The 19533-nt window shown below is 60.3% G+C and overlaps 5 protein-coding genes and 1 pseudogene across 5 annotated transcripts, besides 1 other annotated feature; all 6 read left to right on the top strand.

Moving 5' to 3' along the window:
• Positions 1 to 6: 6 nt before the first annotated feature.
• Positions 7 to 1035, top strand: LMJF_23_0980 (hypothetical protein; the record flags this gene model as incomplete). The annotated part of the gene is made up of 1 exon (XM_001683381.1): positions 7 to 1035. The coding sequence occupies one exon, from the start codon at positions 7 to 9 to the stop codon at positions 1033 to 1035; it is 1029 nt and encodes a 342-aa protein (XP_001683433.1).
• A 2409-nt stretch (positions 1036 to 3444) lies between these two features.
• Positions 3445 to 4611, top strand: LMJF_23_0970 (conserved hypothetical protein; the record flags this gene model as incomplete). The annotated part of the gene is made up of 1 exon (XM_001683380.1): positions 3445 to 4611. The coding sequence occupies one exon, from the start codon at positions 3445 to 3447 to the stop codon at positions 4609 to 4611; it is 1167 nt and encodes a 388-aa protein (XP_001683432.1).
• A 2103-nt stretch (positions 4612 to 6714) lies between these two features.
• LMJF_23_0960 (conserved hypothetical protein) lies at positions 6715 to 8790 on the top strand (the record flags this gene model as incomplete). Its single annotated transcript, XM_001683379.1, has 1 exon — positions 6715 to 8790. The coding sequence occupies one exon, from the start codon at positions 6715 to 6717 to the stop codon at positions 8788 to 8790; it is 2076 nt and encodes a 691-aa protein (XP_001683431.1).
• Positions 8791 to 10397: 1607 nt separating this feature from the next.
• LAP (cytosolic leucyl aminopeptidase) lies at positions 10398 to 12095 on the top strand (the record flags this gene model as incomplete). Its single annotated transcript, XM_001683378.1, has 1 exon — positions 10398 to 12095. The coding sequence occupies one exon, from the start codon at positions 10398 to 10400 to the stop codon at positions 12093 to 12095; it is 1698 nt and encodes a 565-aa protein (XP_001683430.1).
• Positions 12096 to 12925: 830 nt separating this feature from the next.
• On the top strand, positions 12926 to 13399 carry LMJF_23_0940 (conserved hypothetical protein; the record flags this gene model as incomplete). Its single annotated transcript, XM_001683377.1, has 1 exon — positions 12926 to 13399. One exon carries the CDS (start codon positions 12926 to 12928, stop codon positions 13397 to 13399), a length of 474 nt encoding a protein of 157 aa, XP_001683429.1.
• A 1909-nt stretch (positions 13400 to 15308) lies between these two features.
• LMJF_23_0910 lies at positions 15309 to 19121 on the top strand (annotated as a pseudogene).
• Positions 15309 to 19121: a sequence feature.
• Positions 19122 to 19533: the final 412 nt, after the last annotated feature.

The following is a 19533-nucleotide window of genomic DNA, read 5'->3' as shown; positions in this document are numbered from 1 at the left end:
CATTTAATGGACAGCGTTGCTGCAGGTCCTTTTCCTTCCTCTTGCTCTCTCCGTAAACCAGAACGTACGCACGCACACATACACACACACACACACACACACAAAGCGGACGCCATGGGTAATACGAACAGCAGCGCCGACCGATCGAATGCGGATGACAGAGGCGTCCACTCCGAGTTCATGTACCGCTACGAAACCACAAAGAAGCTGAAGCTGTCGTACATGATGCTCAAGAAGAACGTCGCGACCGCCGTCATGACCATGGAGGTCACCCCGCAGCACCTCCGCGACGTCGGCACGGGCTACTCAAACGTGTGCGCATGCCTGAAACACGGCGGCTCCGGGGGAACAAACTCGTGCATCCAGGGCCAGGCGGCGGGGCGCGAGCAGGCCTCTATCAGCCGCTCCAGGATTGACCGCGAGTTCGCTGATGAGTCCTACAAGGGTTTTCAGACTTTCTGTGAGGCCATGGATGACATCAAGGCCGGTGTGTGCGTCACAAGCCGCACCGCCATTCACGAAAGGATCACGGTCGAGCTGGACAGGATGGTGTTGACGGCAGAGCGCGTTCTGAAGCAGGGTAGGAAGACGATGCGTAGCATGGCCCATTTCACTAAAGTCGCCAGGCAAGTGTCGCGGCGCGAACGGGCGGCGGTGGACCAGGGCAAGGACCTCTCGTCGAGCAAGCGCTACGCGAAGGCCGTCAAAGAGCGCAACGAAAAGGAGAGTTTGTACAAGACAGAGCTCGAGGCCTTTGATCAGCTGTACGAGCACGTCATGGTCGTGTCGCAGGAGTTCTGCTCCTCGACGACAGACATCTTCCTCGACTGCATTGTCGGCTACTACCGCGAGATAGTGGCAACGATCGACGTCTCAGACACCCCGCAGTGCAGCCGCTTGCAAAGCCGCTTTCGCAGCCGTGAGCGAGAGGTGGTGCTGCACCAGGCTTCGGATGCGGGTTTTTGTGCGATGCCGGCTGGGCACATGGACGGCAGCAAGTCCTTGTCCTCCACCGTGCCGCTGAAGTGGGATTAGGATGTTGCGCACTGCCAAATATCTCATTGATGCCGCTATCAACGAGGTTCGCCTACTGCGTGCGCATCCCCCGTGTCTCACGTGCGCACAAGTGCACACACACACACACACACACACACACACAGGGCAAAGACATTGTCTCCTCTCTCTTATCTTGTTCTGCTTTTACCATTGTGTATTTGTCTTCCCATTCGCAGCCCTCCCCGTTGAGCGCGTGACGGGTTCCGCTGCCACCACTCCCGCTCTTCACGCACTCTCCGTCTCTTGGCTAACTCTCTCTTTCTGCTGCGTGCGAGTTGTAAAGTTGAGTTTGGGGTGTGGAGGCTCTTCTCTGAGGCAGCACCAAGGCGAGACACCAACAGATGCAGGGCAGCGAACGTATCTCGAAGAGGCACTAGATGGTGCACATCTCCCCCTTGTCAATGCTGCTTGCAGGTTGACGGCCGGCATCCCGCCAACCCGTGTTTCTGCCCTCTTGTATTTCAAATCTCCGCTGAAGATGAGAGACGTCACAGATCGTTCACACACTGCTGGGCTTGTTTACAGACTGAGCAAGTGGCAGCCGTCAAGACGACGCGTCATGGCGTTTCCGTAGGGCCGAGGGATAGGGCCACGATGTGTTGCGGTTTCGTCATCCAGCAACCCGCCCCCTCCTTGCCTGCATGGCCTCTGGCGTCTGTGCTATTCTTTACTCGCACAGCAGGGCAGTTACAATGCACACACGCCCCTCTCGCTCCGTGCCGTCTCTCCTCCCTTCTCTTTCTGTAGACGACACGCCAGCTCAACAGAATGAGTGTTTCGGCTCATCGCTTCACCAGTCACCACCCCGACAGAGACCGCCGCTGTCGAGCATGTTGGGTACACCGAGTCCGGTATCAGGCGGATTCAGACGCCGTCTTGCACGGCTTGAGAGGTGAAGGGCGGACTCCGCAGCAGAGGCACTAACGGGCTGAAGAGAATCCTGACAGCCCTCTCCGCGCCGAGGAGCAGAGCCAGCCGCAACAAAGCCCTCAAAAAAATCGGAAGGCAGGGCTGCCGTCGGGTGGCCCGGTGATCGGCCGTACAAAGATACGACAATGAGATGCTCACAGGGGCGGAAGCTTGCCACGCGGGAGGACGACACGCCACGGAGCTGCCTTTTCCTCTGCTAGAGTGCATGCCAATGCAGCTGTGTTGCACGTGCAGACGAGTGGCTACGCTCACGGACGACCTGACTGGAGGAGGGCTGTACCGCCAAGTCAGTCACTGCGGAGAGAAGCGACTGCTACCTACCCCTACCCACGTGCCCTCGAGCACGCTTGTCTGTTTCCCTGAGTTACCCTTTTCGTCATCGTTCTTTTAAATCAGCGAGTTTGGTCTAATAAATGCAAACAGAAAACAAACCGAAGGAAGATGTCTTGCTGATGATGCTGCTGGTGCTGGAGCTAGATGGTGATGGCGCGGGGTGGCTCTCTTCGTAATGTTTATTATCGATATCCTCAGCGTGCTCTTTTTCTATTCGCTTGTGTCGTGTCGCTGCCCTCTTCTTTGCGGCGCGGCTGTGCGTGTGCGTGTGTTGGCACCCTCATAAGGTGAAGTAGGGGGCATGATAAAGATATCGATGGAGGTGCAGAGGGTCTCGATCTTCTCTCTCTCGCTCGCCCCGCGCCTCATTCCCGTACGCCCACGTCGCCGTGGCTATCCGCACGCAACGGCAGATCCACTGCGACGTGGTGCACAGCAAGAGTGCACGGTAGCGAGGCTTTCTGCTTAACAGCGGCTCTTGCACAGACCATCTAACCCATACCATGCATATACACGATCCTGTGACTTGTTTCTCTTCCGATCTTCTCGTTCACACTTGCTTCTCTTTCCCTGCGTCCACACGCTTTGGTTTGGAACTGTTCTGCACTACCGCCGCCTCCCTCCTTTCCTCGCACCTCCGACCGCATCAAGCGGCCGTGCTCGAGAGCGCACGATGTCATCTTCGTGATTCGGGCGCCTTAGCCTTGTCTTTTTTTCTGTTTTCGGTTATTGCCGTTGTATTTCAAGCTCCCATCTGTTATCTGCCTACTGACAGAGCGGCGCACACACACACACACACACACACACACACGCTGAATTATCCCCAAGGAAGATCGGATGTTTATCAGAGACGGTGCCTCTTGTCTCAGCCCCCCCCCCCCCCCATCCCTTCCTTCCTCCCTCCCTCCCTCCCTCCCTTCATCTTTCTGCAAGTATCTTGTGTTTTGAATATTTTGTTGTCGTGAAGAGCCGTGTGCCGCTTGCCTGCTGATTTTGTTTTGTTTCTGCTGTCGGCGCGTGCTCCTCTTGCGCGTGGCGGCGCGACAGTATTTTCGACCACCCCCCTCCTCGGCCGTCTCCTGCTCTGTCGCGTCTGCATTTCCGTACCCTTCTAGCACGAGCTCGATGCTGAGGCTGTCTCGCGTGGCTCGCAGCAGCCGCTACACGCCGGTTGTGGGGTGTGCTTTTCTAGTGGAGACACTTTACGGCTCCAAGTACAGTGCCAATCTGGGCTTGTACAGCATGCCGTACGTCTACGTAAAGACGATTTTACTGTGCGCCACCGGGAATGGCCTCAAGCTACGCGAGGGGCGCTACATCCACGGCCTCGTCGAGCTCCTTCTGCCATCGAAGGTGTCACAGGACAACTTGACCAAGCTGGAGCTGTTGCAGTTTGTCGACGCCATCCCGATGGATCGCTACGCCAGCGGCAACGACGAGTCCTCAACGGTCGATGAGGAGGAGGCCGAGGACCAGGCCGTGCTGGCGCTCATGTTACGCGGCAACGGCGATGCCAGCAGTGACGACCCTACGGCTGCGGCCATTTACGCAGAGTATTGTGCGTCTTCGCCATCACCACTGCACGACGAGTGCAGGGCGCTGCAACGTCCTCTACAAGGCTGCAGCGACGGGAGCCATAGACATTCGATGGGGGACGCCGCTTGCGATCCTGAGGGCTGCGATGCACTGGGTCGCCTCGGCTCTGAGGCCGCCGCCGCCGCCGCCGCTGCTGCGCGCAGTCGCGCCGAAGAGGCTGAGGATGACGCGGCTGCAGTGGAGTCGATCATGTCCTTCGTTTCCGCTACCGCGTTTCCGTCTTCCATTGCGCGAGTGCTCATCTACGACGCTGTATGCACGTGTGTGGCGGACGGCCTCTACAGTGCCAAGGAGAAGGAGCGTGTCGCATTGTTGTCGAGCCACATCGGCCTTTCCTCTGCTGTGCGTGGCCAGATCGAAAAGTTGGCCCTGCAGGAGAAAGTGATCTCCATTCGCAAGCGGCGCCTGCTGCTTCTCCAGCCCTTGCACACGAACAGGACGCCGGAGAGGGGTGCGCGGCGCTGGCAAGCGTTCAGCACACTTGGCAGCGCGGCGAACTCGACGTCTGAAGAGCAGGGGCAAAGTGGAGCAGACGCTGCGGGTAGGCGCGATGTCGGCGACCGCGGCGACCACCAAGACGCCGAGGACGAGACGGACACTTTTGCTGCCGAGGAGGCCATGCGAGTGGAGGCGGCGAAGACGTTGCTGCGGCGTGCACGAGCGCATCGGTCAAGCAAGCGGTACGCTGGCGTCTGAGAATCGCGTCATCAGCGCACCATGCGTGGTTGGACCCCAGTTCGTTGCGCGCGTTGGTCGTTTGGAGCTGGCCTTCTTGCCCGAACGCCGCACATGCGCGCATGCGCTGTCGCAAGGCCGGGGGACGCGTTGTTCGGTTCCCTCTTTTTGCTTGCTTCGTGGCTGTGATGGTCTATCATGTGCATCTTGATGCAGTGGAGGCACTAAGTGTGCACGTGTACGTTCGCGGTTGTATTCGAGCCTTTACGTCTCGCTCACACTCCCTCCCCCCTCCCCCCTCCCCCACACAAAAACAGCTAGGCAAGCGCACATCCACCCACAGACATACGCACGCGTGAGACACTTATGGTCAGCGCTCAAAAAACCGACGGCGGTTCAGCCTTTTCTCCACTAGAACCGCAGCGAAAACGACGAGAATGCAGCTATAGCCTAGGGAGCGGAAGTGAGAGCGCCGTTGCGAAATCTGCAACAGGAAGTGGCAGCCGCCCCATTGATGGCCCCGTGTGCCGAGACCGTGCCGACGCGCCCTGGTGAATCCGAATGTTAGTGTAAAACGCACACAATTACACATGCTCGAGACCTGTTTCGTTGCTTCTCCTCCGCGATACCCTCCCAGACGGGGGAACGTCGTCGGGGGCGGCAAGAGAGGTGCAGTGACGGAACCCTCAGCAGGCCGGTGAGGCGCCATTGCCCTTTTTTTCAGTGCTGAATACTGACGCCCTCTTCCATCCACCCTGCTCATCAAACGCCGCGTTGCCTGAAAACGTGCTTGTGCGCGCGCGTGCGCCTCCCCCGCTCTTGACCCTCCACACGCCGTTTTGTTCTCCTGTCCTTTCTCTCTCTCTCTCTACCTTCCGCTCTGTGATAGCTGCGAGCTTGGTACCGTAGTTCCCTCCCCCTATCTCTGCCGTAAGTGTAAGGCACACACGCGCATACAAGGCAAAGGCAACGCCGCATCCTCGGCGGCCCCCCCCCCCCCCCCCACACACACACACACGAACACATACATTTGTAGGTGCCACAACCACCAGGGTGGGTGGGGCCCCTCTCGTGCCTGCGACTGCTGCCTGTTCAAGGCGCGATTTTCTTCGTATCCACTTCAGTTTGTGGGCATTCTCGTCCACGAGCGGCGGGGGAGGGGCAGGGTAGGCACGTGGAGTTGTGGTATCTCTGTCGCTCTCTCTCCCTCTCTCTCTCCCTCTGTGTGCGTGCGTGCGTGTGTCGTTACTGCGCAGCACGTGGCACTCGGATACATTATTCGCCCGCAACGAATCTGCTGACGTGAGGAGCACACGCGAAGGCACGGGAAGCAAAGGGGCACCGCAATACGAGAGACGAAGCACACGGGCACGTGTGGCTTCGGTGCCCGCGTCTTGTCTCTTCTCTCCTCGTCGTTGTTTCTGCTCTTTTCGGTGGCATCCGCGTTAACGACGTCCTCACGCGGTCGTACAGGCACTGATAGACACACACACACACACACACACACACACACACACATACACATATACACATATACCTGCTTTCTCATAGATCTTCGCGCCATCACCGGTGTCCCACCGCTCCTTCCCCAGCGTCTCTCCGTCCTCTCCAGCGCCGACACACTTTTCGAGCATACCGACCTTGGGTTGAGCAAGCAGTCAAGAAGGGAAGGCTCGTGGATGAAAAGAGGCGCTGCGTTGGCGATCCTAAAGCACTGCAGCGAGCTGCGGCACCTCGCACACGATCGACACAGATACACACACACACACACACACACACACACACACACACACACTGAGACACTTCACTGCAGTCTTGCAGAGTGTGTCTGCATCTGTGTGCGTGAGTAGATCGGCCCTGATATAGAGCGTGATAGACACAGCTAAAAGAACAACAGAGCCCATAAAGGAGCATCACATAAAACGGTTCAAGGCCACTTAAAGGCACCGCTCGGGAGCCGCATACGCATAGTGATTTCGCGTTGACCCGCGCACCGCCATCTGCTTCACGCGAAGGTGTGGGCCACACACAACAGCGCACTGGGCTGCTCCACCGTATGCCAGCACCGCAGCGCCACACATTACGGTAAGCAGAAAGACACGAAGACCAAGGTACTTGTCGAGAATGGCTGTGGAGCACAAGAGCACCGCGATCGCCATCTGGGTATCATGTGCCGTGCTGCTGGTCGTGGTCGTCTCCCTCACCATCTTTTTGTCTCTCCGTCAGCGTCGGCGGCGCGCCGCGCGACTGAGGCGCCGCCTCTGCCTCAAGTCTTTTACTGATGGCCAGCAGCGATACGCGAATAATGATGCGTGGGGCACCGAGGGCGTGAGCTCTGTTTTGAGCCCAGTTGCTCTGCACGGCAGCGCCGCGGCGGCGTTTTACCGCGGGTTTGAGCGTTACGCTGGGGAGGAGCTGGAGGCGATACCGCCGCCCGCTAGCGCCTCTAGCTTCCCTACACCTCTAGTCGTTTACTTGCGCGTCCGTGCCGAGCGGGTGTACACGGATGCCTGTGACATTCTCGTAACCGTCGATCGGCTGCGCGACAGTCTGCCGTCTGACTGCAGCAGTTTCCAAATCCTGGGCAACGACGGCTACTACCACAACGACTTTCTTCTCTACACGGCACCGCTGGAGTTTCGTGTACCAGGCTTGTACATGATTCAGGCGCACACGGTGCACCCCGTTGATAAGGTAGTCGGCGCCGTGCACAAGTTTGCTTACGTGGTGACTGGGGTGGCCCCATCAAGTGGGCTGACGCCGCCACTACCGCCGGCGAATCCGCCCCTGCTCACGTACGCGGAGAGTAGCTCAGCAAACAACAACACAAGCTCGATTGATATTGACATTGCACGGCGACAGGCGGAGCGGGCACAGGCTAACAGGGATGAGCTTCGACAGACTTCGCACGTGAGTCCGCCTGCGCATATGCAAGCCCCCTCCGCTACGGTGGAGCCCTCAGCGGACGCCGTCAGTGACGTGCCGCTGCCACCGGTCATCTCCCCCAGCGGGGGAGAGGTGACCACGTCCACAGAGATCGTCATTACACCGCACGAGCTGAGCACGTCGCCCGATCAGCTACGGTACAGCCTTGACGGTAGCTACCCCACGCTGATCTACACGGCCCCGTTTAGACTGAGTCTGCCGCCACCGTCGGTGCTTCCCTCGCAGCGCCTTCAGGTGATTGTGCAGGCCATCGCCGTGCACGCTGCCGCTGCGGCGTCCGGCGATTGCTCCGCTGCCATCTCGGCATGCTCGCGGCTGGCCAGTGGCAGGGTGAGCGCCATCTCTCGCGCTGTGCTGCTGGTGCGGCCTGCTGGGCTCTCGTACTTTGACCCACAGGTGCCGACGCCGTCCATGCGGCTACGCGCCACCCGTGCCACGCTGTACTTTGACGAATCGGACAACCCGCCACAGACGCAGACGCTCTACGAGCTCGTCTTCGTCGACGAGGCGCGGCGCAAGGTGAAGTTTAGTCGACAGCGCGCGCAGCTTTACGACGGAAATCCTGTCGCGCTGACGGACAGCGTCGCCACTATTCATGCGTGGACAGTCATGAGCAGCGCTGCTGCTGCGGAGGGGCTCAGTGACCGCGCTGAAGCTGCCGCAGAAGATCGCGTGCGCAGCGTGCCAGTCATCTACGACTGCAGCCGGGGGGCGACTGAGCGCGGCAAGCTCAGTCGCCGACGGATCGAGCGGTACAACATCCGTCCTGAGCAGCTGCTTCCGCCGCCGGTGATTTGCGTGTCGTGCAGCGAGCTGCAGCTGATCTTTGACGACCCACCAGCCAACTGCCTCATCGCCTACACACTGAACGACACCGAGCCAGCGTTGTTCGACGTGAGCCCGCCGGCGTGCGCTGCTCCCATGGGCGACGGCGCCGGCGGCGTCACACACGACAGTGACAAGGGGCGCAGTCGGCGGGGCAAGAGAGACGACCATGCGAGCCCGATTGTCGGCGATCGGGACGGTGCGCACACCTGCATCTATCAACCTGGCAAGCACATTCACGTGACGCTCATGGAGACGCAGCAGGTCTACGTGACGGCGCGTATTTTCCTGCCAATATTCGAGGGCAGCGATGGAGCCTTGTACGGCGACAGAGGCGCGCAGGGAGGTAGCTGCTTGGGTAGTGGGAGATTGCTGGGATACCGCTACGGCGGCGTCTTTCATCGCGGGTTCTACTTCAACAGCAGCTAAGCAGATCGCGATCCTCCTTAATGGCGTCTCAGTGCCGCTTTCGCGGCATGCGCCTGCGAGCATGCGTGTTTGTGTGCTGGAGAAGGAGGAATGGGTGGTGGTGGTGTGTGGTGGTGGTGTGTGGTGGTGTGTGTGTGTGGGGGGGGAGAAGGACAATGCCATTCGGCGTGCGTTGCTTCTGTGTTTCGCCGGGACGGCAACCGCCTGCGTTGTGCGGCGCACGCGACCCAAACCCACACATGTGTTGCGAGAAGGCCACACTGTAAGGATTCTGGTGTGTTGTTGCCTTTTTCCTTTGCGTCTCTCTGGTGCCTGACTCTTTTTTCTTCGGACCTTGGGTTGCGCGCATGCGTATCTGGCTCGAACACCGACACTCGAGCGACGCAAAGTATATATATATATATATGTCTGTGTGCCTGTGCGTGTCGTGGCCATCTCTCATTCTATTGTGTGCTCTCTCTTTCTCTCTCTCTCTATCGATATAGGTATGTAGATAGAGAGATCTATATCGATGCTGCGGTTCTTTTCGGTTATGGACACACGCCCATCGAAACCAACACGCGCACACAAGCCGAAATACACACATAAATAGGTGCATATGTATATGGATGTATATGTATACATGCATGCGTTTACGCATTGCACACACATACACACATACACACGTCCTTGAACAACGACCAGGGCTGCAGCCACAAGAGCTTTCCTCGAAAAAGGAAAGGCCAGTTCTCTCACCCCGCTCTCAATCTCACTGTCTTCTCCTTTCGTTGTTCTGATCTCGCGACGGATTTCCTCCTCCCATCGAGTCCACAGAGTATATGTCAGAGAGACTAGCAAACACAGCTGAAGACGCCAAGGGAAGACGACTACACGTAGCACTTGATACTGCTTCGTTCATCACCCCCTGTGACTTTCCACGTGCCCATTTCTCACGCAGTGCCGCTCGCTCTTTGCTTGAAAGGACATGTGCGTACTCAGACAAGCAACCTGCCCGCACGCACACAGACACCTGCATTCCTCATCACTTTCCTCACATAGACAAGGCTAGCGGAGCTGCAAACGGCGAAAATAGCGAAGGCGAAAACGAACGCCCGTGGCTGAACCTCCTCCACTTTTTCCTTTCGTAACACGGCACACCTCTGTATTCCCATAGACACACACACACACACACACACACACACACAGAGGTACGGTACTCATTCATAGACTCATTGTCACATACCGACCAGTTCTCTTCCTCCTTTCCCACCTGCTGCGATTGTCTTCTCCGTCTCATCCACATCCGCACAGTCGCCTCTCCTCTCCTCTTTCACTTCCCCTACTCCCTTCCCTTCCCTTACCTTACCTTCTCTCTCCCTCTATCGCCACACACGCATACGCAGCAGTCCTACAGTCTCCATCGCCCCCTCCCTTCCTACCCCTCTCTGTCTTCATTTGCTCCGGCTGCTGGTGCCGCGTGAGACGAATACAGCGTCGATACTATTAATTTCGTTGTAAGTGTGTGCGTGTGCCTTCGCTTCGTGTTCGCGCGGAGGTTTCACGCCTCCCCTGCTCGCCTCAGCTTCCGATTCGGATTCCCAGCGTATTCTGTGTGCACCCCTGAAGCTATGCTTCGTCGCGTGCTGTCTCGTGGCCCACTCCCACAGTCGCTGTCGGTGGGCCCCACGTCGAAGCTGACGGTGAACAAGGGCAAGCTCGCCAAGAGCCGTGGAGTTCATGTGCACTTTCTCACCATCGCCGAGTGTGCAGCGGCGGCCGGTGATGCTAGCGCCCCTATTCCACCAGGCTTTACCGGCAAGGCAGGGGAGGTCGACTTCCAGACCCTCTGGACGACCGCGCAGGATCCGGCCACAGCGGAGAGCGTTCTGAGAAAGAGTGGCCGAAAGGCAGCCGGGGCCAGGCGCGCTGCGGAAAAGCCTGCCGAGCTCGTGGCTGGCATGGGGGCCCACTCCACGGTGCGGGATTACCGCCTCGCGGTCACGGCCGCCGTGCGCAAAGCCAAGATGTGCAACGCCGCGTGGGTGTCACTGCACCCGCCGAAGCAAGATGTCTTTACCATGACAGACCCGTACCACCCGCCACAGCGGCTGAAGAGCCACGAGATGGTGGAAAAAACCGCCATCTTCGCGGTGACGGGGGCGTACCAGTACGACCGCCTGAAATCGGGCACCCTCGCCTCCAAGGATTCTGCACAGACGGGCAGAACCCGCGCGAGGCGGGCGGAATCGCGGGCTAAGCCACCCGCTGCTCCACAGCCGCCGATGGAGCTTGTCGTGGCGTCGAGCAATGCGCAGGCGGTGCGCGCGGGTGAGGTGATCGGGCACTGCGTCAACGAAGCGCGGAACCTCGGCAACCTGCGCGAGGACGAAGGTGTGCCGGAGTTCTATGCGGAGTGGGCGAAGAAATACATGATACCGGAGGGCATCAAGGTGCGCAAGGTGCTGCGCGGACAGCAGCTCGAGGAGGCGGGCTTGCACCTCATGTACAACGTCGGCCGCGGCTCCCGCTATGAGCCGTACTTGGTGGTGCTGGAGTACATCGGCAATCCCCGCTCGAGCGCGACGACGGCCATCGTGGGCAAGGGCGTGACCTTCGACTGCGGCGGCCTGAACATCAAGCCCTATACCTCGATGGAGACGATGCACAGCGACATGATGGGGGCGGCCACCGCGTTCTGCACTCTCAAGGCGATCGCGAAACTGCAGCTGCCCATCAACGTTGTGGCCGCGGTCGGACTCGTGGAGAACGCCATCGGCCCCGAAAGCTACCACCCCTCCTCCATCATTACTAGCCTCAAGGGGCTCACGGTGGAGGTGCTCAACACTGATGCTGAGGGCCGCCTGGTACTGGCAGATGTGCTCACATACGTGCAGAAGTACGCACCACTCGATAAGAAGCCTACCCGCATCATCGACCTTGCCACGCTCACAGGTGCCATTATTGTCGGTCTCGGCTCGCGCCGCGCCGGGTTGTTTTCGCCATCTGCGATGCTGGCGAATTCGCTAATGGCTGCCGGCACTCAGTGCGGGGAGGAGCTGTGGCCGATGCCGATCGGTGACGAGCACAAGGACATGATGAAGGGCGGCATTGCCGATCTGATTAACGCTGCTCCCGGTCGGCAGGCCGGCTCCTGCACCGCCGCCGCGTTCCTCTCCAACTTTGTAGAGCCGGAGGTGCAGTGGGCGCACCTCGATATCGCCGGCGTTGCAGATGTCGGAGACAAGCCCAAGGGCTACGAGCCGGCTGGTGTGACGGGCTTTGGTGTGCAGCTTCTGGTCGACTTCCTGCGCCACAACAAGCCTTAAGACGCGAAGGATGCACCGTTGTGCGATCACAGATTTCTTTCGTTTCTTGCGCTCTTGGTGCTCTTTCTGTAGGCCTTTACGTGTCCTCACGCGTGCGCATGGGCGTGTGGTCTCCTAGCTCCTTTCCCCTACACACACACACATACATACACATGCACATACACATACACATACACGCACACACACACCGCGCGCTCTCTCTCTCGAAAAAAAAAGCAGTGGTGGACCGAGTCATGAAGGCAGCGGCTCTCTCCCTGGTTCTCTGGCGTTCCCTTGACTTCGTTGCATGGCGAATGGTCACCATGCGTGTGCTGTCGCGCGTCCACGCCCATCCCACTTACAACGCTGTCTGCTGTTGCCTCTCTCCTCCTACTTCTCATCTTCGGTTCTCCGCTTGCTTATCACTTTATGCCCGCCATGTCCATCACCATCATCGCCACAGTCCGCCATCTCACGTCTTCGCACGCAGCGTGACTGCTACGGCTGTGCACGCGACGAGAGAACCAGCTGGGCCTGAGCAAGACTCGCGTCGTCGCGCCGCAAAACAACACCACCTCAAATCGCAGTTGCGACAAAGGGGTGTTTTAGCGGCGTCTTGTGGCTCACATCCACACACAGAGAGACACCGACAACAACAACAGCTACTGCGGCTTGGCTTTGGTGCGGAGCGCGCCGGCCCCTCTCTTTCTCTCCTCTATCCTTTCACCTCCGTGGCTGGCACTCCGTGCCTACCTACAAGCTACCCAGGTGCACACGTACACATAGCTGTCGGTGCATACGATTTGGTGCGCTTGAGTGCTTGGGTGTGCAACAAAGAGAGTACAGCAAGAATGTTTTGCTCATCCGTGCCGCTGAGGTCCCGCATCCCGGACATTGGCCACCAAACCACTGCCACCCTGAAGTGGGCCACCTACACTTTCTGGTACCTTCTAGATCCCATACTGCGCCGTCATCACCGGTACTACCGGCGTAAGGTGCAGCTGGATCGCTTTCTGGAGCGGAACAGCATCGTGGCGAACTCGATGATCGGTGTGATTCTCGGCGTCACGGTGTACTTCAGCGTTGTTTGCGGTGTCCTACTGCCGCCGGCAGTCGGGGCGAAGGAGCGCACAATGAAGGAGAACGCACGCGAGGTGCTCAACTTGATGGAATGCGACACGTCCAAAGAGTTGCCGGCGTACCAGCTCATGCGCGTGAAGCGAGAGATCATCGGCAAGTTGCACGCCGTCGCTGACGAGGCGGAAGTGCGGCGCCAACGTGAGGAGGCGGAAAAGTTGAGTGAGCTGCTCAAGAGTCTTTCCTGAATTTGTGGGTATGCGTATGCATGTGCGTGTCGGTGTGTCTGTCTGGTGCGTGGCGATGCGTGTGCGGCCCGCAAGGTGCGGATGATTGGGGAGCAGTATCTGTTCACAGGTTCAACTTTGTACGGTGAAGAAATGAAGCTGCATCATATAGGCTCCTTCAAGCCCCCCCCCCTTTCTCCTCTCTCAACATGGAGTCACCCGTGAAGGAGCGAAAGATGTGCGCGTGCGTACATCTGCGTTTCAGCCGACAAACATTTTTTTCTTTGGTCGGCGTCGACGTCGCTCGGTGTTGTGGATGGCTCCTTTTCATCCCAACTATCCATCCGTGGCACGCGGGGCAACGCTAGCAAGTGGACAGCACGCTTGCCATGTGCCTTTGCCCACCGCGTTGTGCGTTTTACTTCCTTCGCAACGGGGGCTGGGGTGCCGTGCCGCTCTCTGTGCGTGGAGCTGCGTTTATCTGCTGCACAGCGCTTCGTCTTTCTTTTCCCCTTCTCTGCTGCTTACGTGCACCGCGCCTCCTCGAACACGTGCAGGCGCACATGGCATACATCGATCATGGACGCAAGCCTCGTGCGCACGCACCAACTACCCTCTCCGTATCCCTTGCCACCTTTGTCTTGCGTCCCTGGAGGAGTGGGGGGCCGGTTGAGCCTGGGACGGGCACGCGGACCGCCGACCAAGCGAAACGACATCCATAAACTACACGCACACGCAAGCGCAGCCGCGCACGGACGTGTGCTTTTCGTTCTCCGTGAGGCCCGGTTTCTCGCCGTGCCTGACAGCTTGTCGCTGCAGCCCTGCCTGGACTGCGTTGCTCCCAAGTCACTTTTTTCAAAGGTGAGCGGTGGGGTGGGCGAGCGGGGAGGTCGGCAGTGGCGCGTCTTGTTCTCACGCTACTGTTTGCGGTGTGATGCTTACTCGTTGCCAGGCGCGGCTCTTGGGCCTCACCAGCGGCGAGGATGGCGGCGCTTCAGGCAGCAGCACGAGCTCTGTACCGCAATCCCCGACCGGTGTCGCCACGAGCGGTTTGCCGCGGGTTTCAGGTTATTCAATCGCCTGTGAGGCGAGTTCGGCAACGTCCGCGAAGCCAGGTGATCCGCCGCCATTTATTCGGCGCTTGAGCTTGGCTGCCACCTCTTCATCCTCTGCCTCCACTGCTGCACGCGGGTGCCGCACGAACTCGTTCTTTGAACCTTCTGCTTCCGCTTCGAAAGCTGCACTGCACGTGAACAGCGGCAGTGGGGGCGACGGTGGTGGCGGCCGCGCGCGTCTCGGAGCTCGGCCCACGGACGCGCCGCTCTCTAAGGCGCAGGCGGCGATTGACTACTGGACTGCGGCGAGCACTACAGCTGGTCCTTCTATCTGGTTCGCGAAGGACTCAGCTTCGCCGTGGCGTGCGCTGCACGTGTCTTCTCCGAAGGCAGCCGTGCACGTGACAGGCAGCTTTGGCGCCACTTTGAAATCAGCAGATGGCTCGAGCTTGGCAGGCTGTTCTGCACGCCTGACCGCGGCCCAGTTGCGCGTGCGATGGTGCGGAGTTACACGGAACTGCAGCTCTCTTCATGCGAGCACGCGGGCCACCGCCAATGGTGGCGGCGCACCTCGTGCCTCAGCGAACAGCGTCCATGGCGTGCACACCGCGCAGCTCTCGATCGCGGCTTGCCCGGCATCCACACCACCCAGGACCGAGTTCGTGATTGAAGCACGGGCGGGCATTGCCACGAGCGGCGGCGATTCTACTGGGGTGGCGCAGCAGACCGATCGGGCACTTGCGCCACTCAATGTCGCGTCTCGCCGCAGCCTTGCGCTCTTCACGTCTCCGTTTTACGCCGATGTTGCCGCGCCTGCTCTTTCTGCGTCAGCTGCAGCTCTGGGTGCGACGGAGGCGGCGGCATTGTTGCCTGTAATGCACCAGATCTCGACTCAACGCGCCGCCGCAGCGGCGCTCGCACTCCGTCAGCGCAAGGAGGACGTGCGCGCGCAGCGTCAGCGCCGCATCTGCCACGAAGTGCACAACCAAGTGTACATGAAGGCACACGAGGTGCGCATGCGGCTGCTTTTCGGGCTATCCGGCACCGATAGTGACGCAGCCACGCCGGCGCCATCCGGCACCCTTGCCCAAGGCCACGCAGTTGCGCCATCGGCGCCTTCAAAAGCAGCTCTCGGCGAGGACCACATCGCCGCTGACGAGGAGGCCTACCTGCAGAGCCTCAACCCAAGCAAGTCGGACGAGGAGGCGAAGGTGCTGCGCGTGGTCGCGTCCATCGACGCGGCACTGCGACGGCATCTCGCTTCCGCATATAAAGACGCGTCTCAACCGACGTTTCCATCGGAGAGCTCTTCCGCCGATCAGCGCGTGCGCGCCGCCGATGCAGTAGCAGACCACCACCACCACCACCACTTCACTGATGGCTTCGCCGCGCGTCAGCCCGCTATCCTCGAGGCTGTCATCGCCGATGCTACCCGGCGCGTCGAGTCCTTTACAGGCGAACTGCTCCCGTATCAGCAGGAGGGCGTGCGGTGGCTACTGCGGTTGACCGCGGTGGAGCATATGGGCGGCATCCTCGCTGACGACATGGGCCTTGGCAAGACAGCCCAAACAGTCGTGTACCTGTCTTGCTACAAGGATATGGTGGAGAGGGTAGTACAAGGTTTACTGGAGGAGCTCGAGCAGCGCCACGCGCGTCTGTGCCAGCGGGCGCTAGGCCTGACAGTGACAGCCACAGGCAGCGGTGCACTGGCGAGGGAAGCCGGCAGCGTCGAGGAAGGTGAGATGCCGTCTTGGCTGACGTGGTGTGCTGAAGCCACGGCTAAAGGGGAGTACATCTCCAGGAGAACGGAGGGGCGACTACAGAGGAGCAGCAGCACCATTCAGCCGCTGATGAGGGGCGTTGCTCACGGAGACTCTATCGCTGCTTCCGCGCCACTTGCGGCAACGGTCGAGCCTGCGTCCACTGCCGCCACACCCGAGCTGGCAGCCGCGCGCGCGTGGTGGCTTCATAAAACTTGTGAAGCAGGTGAAGCAATGGCTGTGGCAGCTGGAGGAGGGCAGGGACGAGGGCGTCATTCATGCGGGTAGTTGTGGCAGGGCTAATGGCGTGCCGTGGCAGTCCTTGGCGGGGCACAAGCGGCGACGCAGGGAGGATAAGGAGCGCGAGGAGACGCGCGCATCTGCGACGGCTGGCGTCGCTGCCGCGCTGCCCGTCAAGCGACGCCGTGGTCGGCCACCCAAGAGCCTGTCGGCGACGATGGCTGTTGCTGCCGCGGCGGCTGCGCAGACTGTGGCCCCTCGGCCGCCGATGCAGATCGGCAGAGCGGACATCGCGCAAATGGTGGCCTCGAACCCACACGTGCCCACATTCTCGCTGCCGATGAACCGCCAGCTGGAGAGAGAGTTCCGCACCTTTCGCCCTGTGCTCATCATCGCCCCGCTCAGTACTCTTCCACATTGGGCCAGCGAGTTCCAGCGCTTTAGCCGGCGCCACACCGCTGCCGCAGTGTCACCGTGCCCAGGCGGCGTCGACGCTGCCGAGCGCTTTACCGTTTACGTGCTGAACGGCCCACGCTCGGAGCGGGAGTCTCGCATGGGCGAGCTCCTCGCGCACGTTGAGCGACTGACGCAGCAGCCTCCGACACCCGGCGGCGCCTCCGGCGCCACACCCGCTACCCCTGTCGTGGTGATCCCCCACGATATGCTGACAAAGCCTCTCAGAGGGGCTCTGCGGCAGATCCGCCGTGTGGATTGGCAAGTTGTGGCCATTGATGAGGCCCAGCGGATCAAGTGCGCTCGCAGTTTCCTCTTCAAGAAGGTGTGCGGGCTGCACTCTGTGTCGCGGCGTGTCTTGACGGGGCACACCGTTGCAGACCAACACGATGGAGCGCTGCCGTGCTCCTGCGCTTTCCGGCACCGCACACGTTCGTCTCGAGTGAGTTGTTTGAGCAGCTGGATAGCGCACTGCTCGCCGCAAGTCGGTCGAGCGCGCTGGAGGATCGCGAGCTGCGCATCCTCCTGTGCCGCCGTGCTCATCGACTTCCGATGCCGTTCATCTTGCGGCGTGAGAGGAGCATCCTGAAGACGGCGCTGCCGCCCATCCGAGACGACGCTGTGTTGTGCCCACTGCTCCCCTTTCAGAGCGCGCAGCTGAAGGAGGTGGAGCGGAAGCACCACGCCGGCACTCTCTCGGGTAACCCACATATCCAGTACCGCAAGATCCTGTTGCACCCGCACACAACGCAGTCGTTCTTGCACGTGGATGAGGAGGTGGTGTGCACGTCAGGAAAGCTGCTCGTGCTGGACTTCGTGATGCGCTTCCTGCAGCGCACACAGCACAAGCTCCTCGTGGTCTGCGGATGGACGCTGATCTTGGACATTGTGGAGACGCTGTGCGGCATGCGCGGCATCCCGTACGTGCGGCTGGACGGCAGGACCATGGTCAAACAGCGGGAGGCAAACATACGGGGCTTCAACAGGTCCGTGGCCAACGGAAACGGCGTGGTGGAGGAAGCGGGTGGCGGCGGCGGTGATGCGGAAGGCGACGCCGCAACTTCTCGACCGCGACGCAACAGCCGACAGCGCGCCAGCACCGACACGACAGGCGGGCCATCACCAAACGCGGATGGCCGGGGCGATGAAGAGGACGGCTCGTCGCTGCCGCTGGCAACACCGTGCTGCTTCCTGATCAGCAAAGTTGCCGGCGGTGCGGGGCTGAACCTGCAGGCGGCGGACACCGTTTTTCTGCTGGATGTGGACTACAATCCGCAGCGGGACGCGCAGGCGCTCTCGCGGGTTTATCGAGTGGGACAGAGCAAGGAGGTGCGCGTCTTCCGCCTTATCATCGACCACGCCATCGAGCACGACATCGTCGCCATCCACGAGGCCAAGGACGACCTAGGTCGGGCTGTGGTCCAGGCCGGCTGCTACGACCTCCACTCCTCCGCGCACGAGCGCGAGGCGGCGCTGCAGGGTATCTTTCGGGCTGGAGCGCTCTCCCGGCTTAGTCAGCAGTGGACCACAACGACGCGGACGGCAGACGACACGCAGGGTGACAGCGGCGAGGAGGAGAGGGAGGAGGCAGTGCCGAGCCCGTGCGCGTCGTTCCCGCCGATGACCTTTCCGAGGTGTGATTTGAAGGACGAGGGCGGCGCCGATAGTGACACAGAGGAGGTCGGCAAGGCGTCACCAAGCCCGGCGCAGAAGTCGACGGACTTGCATTGTGTCTTCATCAGCGGCGGCAGTGGTGGGGCGCGGGCAATGTCGTCTGCGCCGAGGAAGCAGGTGAAAACCGAGATGGAGAGTGAAGGAAGCGGGCGGCTGGCGGACGCTGCGGACGGGGAGATCTCTGTCGCTGTGGCAGGGGATGTCAACCCGCAGTGTGCGCTGTTGCCGCACCGCCGACGCCGTCGCCACATATCGTTTAAGCTGGAAAAGGACGACAGTGAGGAGGGTGGCGGCAAGGCGGGTCGTGGTGACCCGGCAGCTGACCCTGCTGGAAACGCGAGGAAACTCGCCAATCCTGCGACGGCGCCGCTGCTTTTCACTGCTCCCCCGCCACACCCCAGCATGACGGCCGCAGAGGTGGGTGAAGCAGTAGCGGCTGCGACGGCACGTGTACAGGCGCCGGCCGAACATCGTCTTGCGATGCGTGAGCGACTGGAGGAGGTGCTGCTGCGCCGCAAAGGCGAGCGGCATGTGCTGGAGGACATGTTCCGCTCAGTCTAAGGTTGGCTGAGGTCGGGGCCTCGGTAGTGGCGTGTGCTGAGGCGTTGTGTTCGATACAAATCAAATGGCGAAGGTGAGTGTGAGGTGCGGCGGCGGCTCTCGTGGATGATGATGGGAGCCGCAGGGTACGCCGTTGTGGTGGTGACAGTGGTGCTTGCAGCGTTGATGAATGAGAGCTCTCTCTCTCTCTCTCTCGTCCTTGTTGTTTCTGTTTGGCCGCGAACTGTAGTTTTCTGTCTGTGTGTGCGCGTGTGTGTGTACATGCGTAGCATGTGGGCGTACAGAGCTGGAGAAGATGAAAAGAAAAAGAAGGATACCCCTCCTCCATGCGATGATGAGGCACACGCGGACCGTGCGCTACGCCCCTCCTCCTCCATGAGCCCTTCCTTTCTTCCTCATCCGCTGTCTGTGT

The sequence above is a fragment of the Leishmania major genome, chromosome 23, assembly GCF_000002725.2.
Source record: "Leishmania major strain Friedlin complete genome, chromosome 23".
Taxonomy (NCBI): Eukaryota; Euglenozoa; class Kinetoplastea; order Trypanosomatida; family Trypanosomatidae; genus Leishmania; species Leishmania major.
This window is presented reverse-complemented; position numbering and strand designations above follow the sequence as displayed.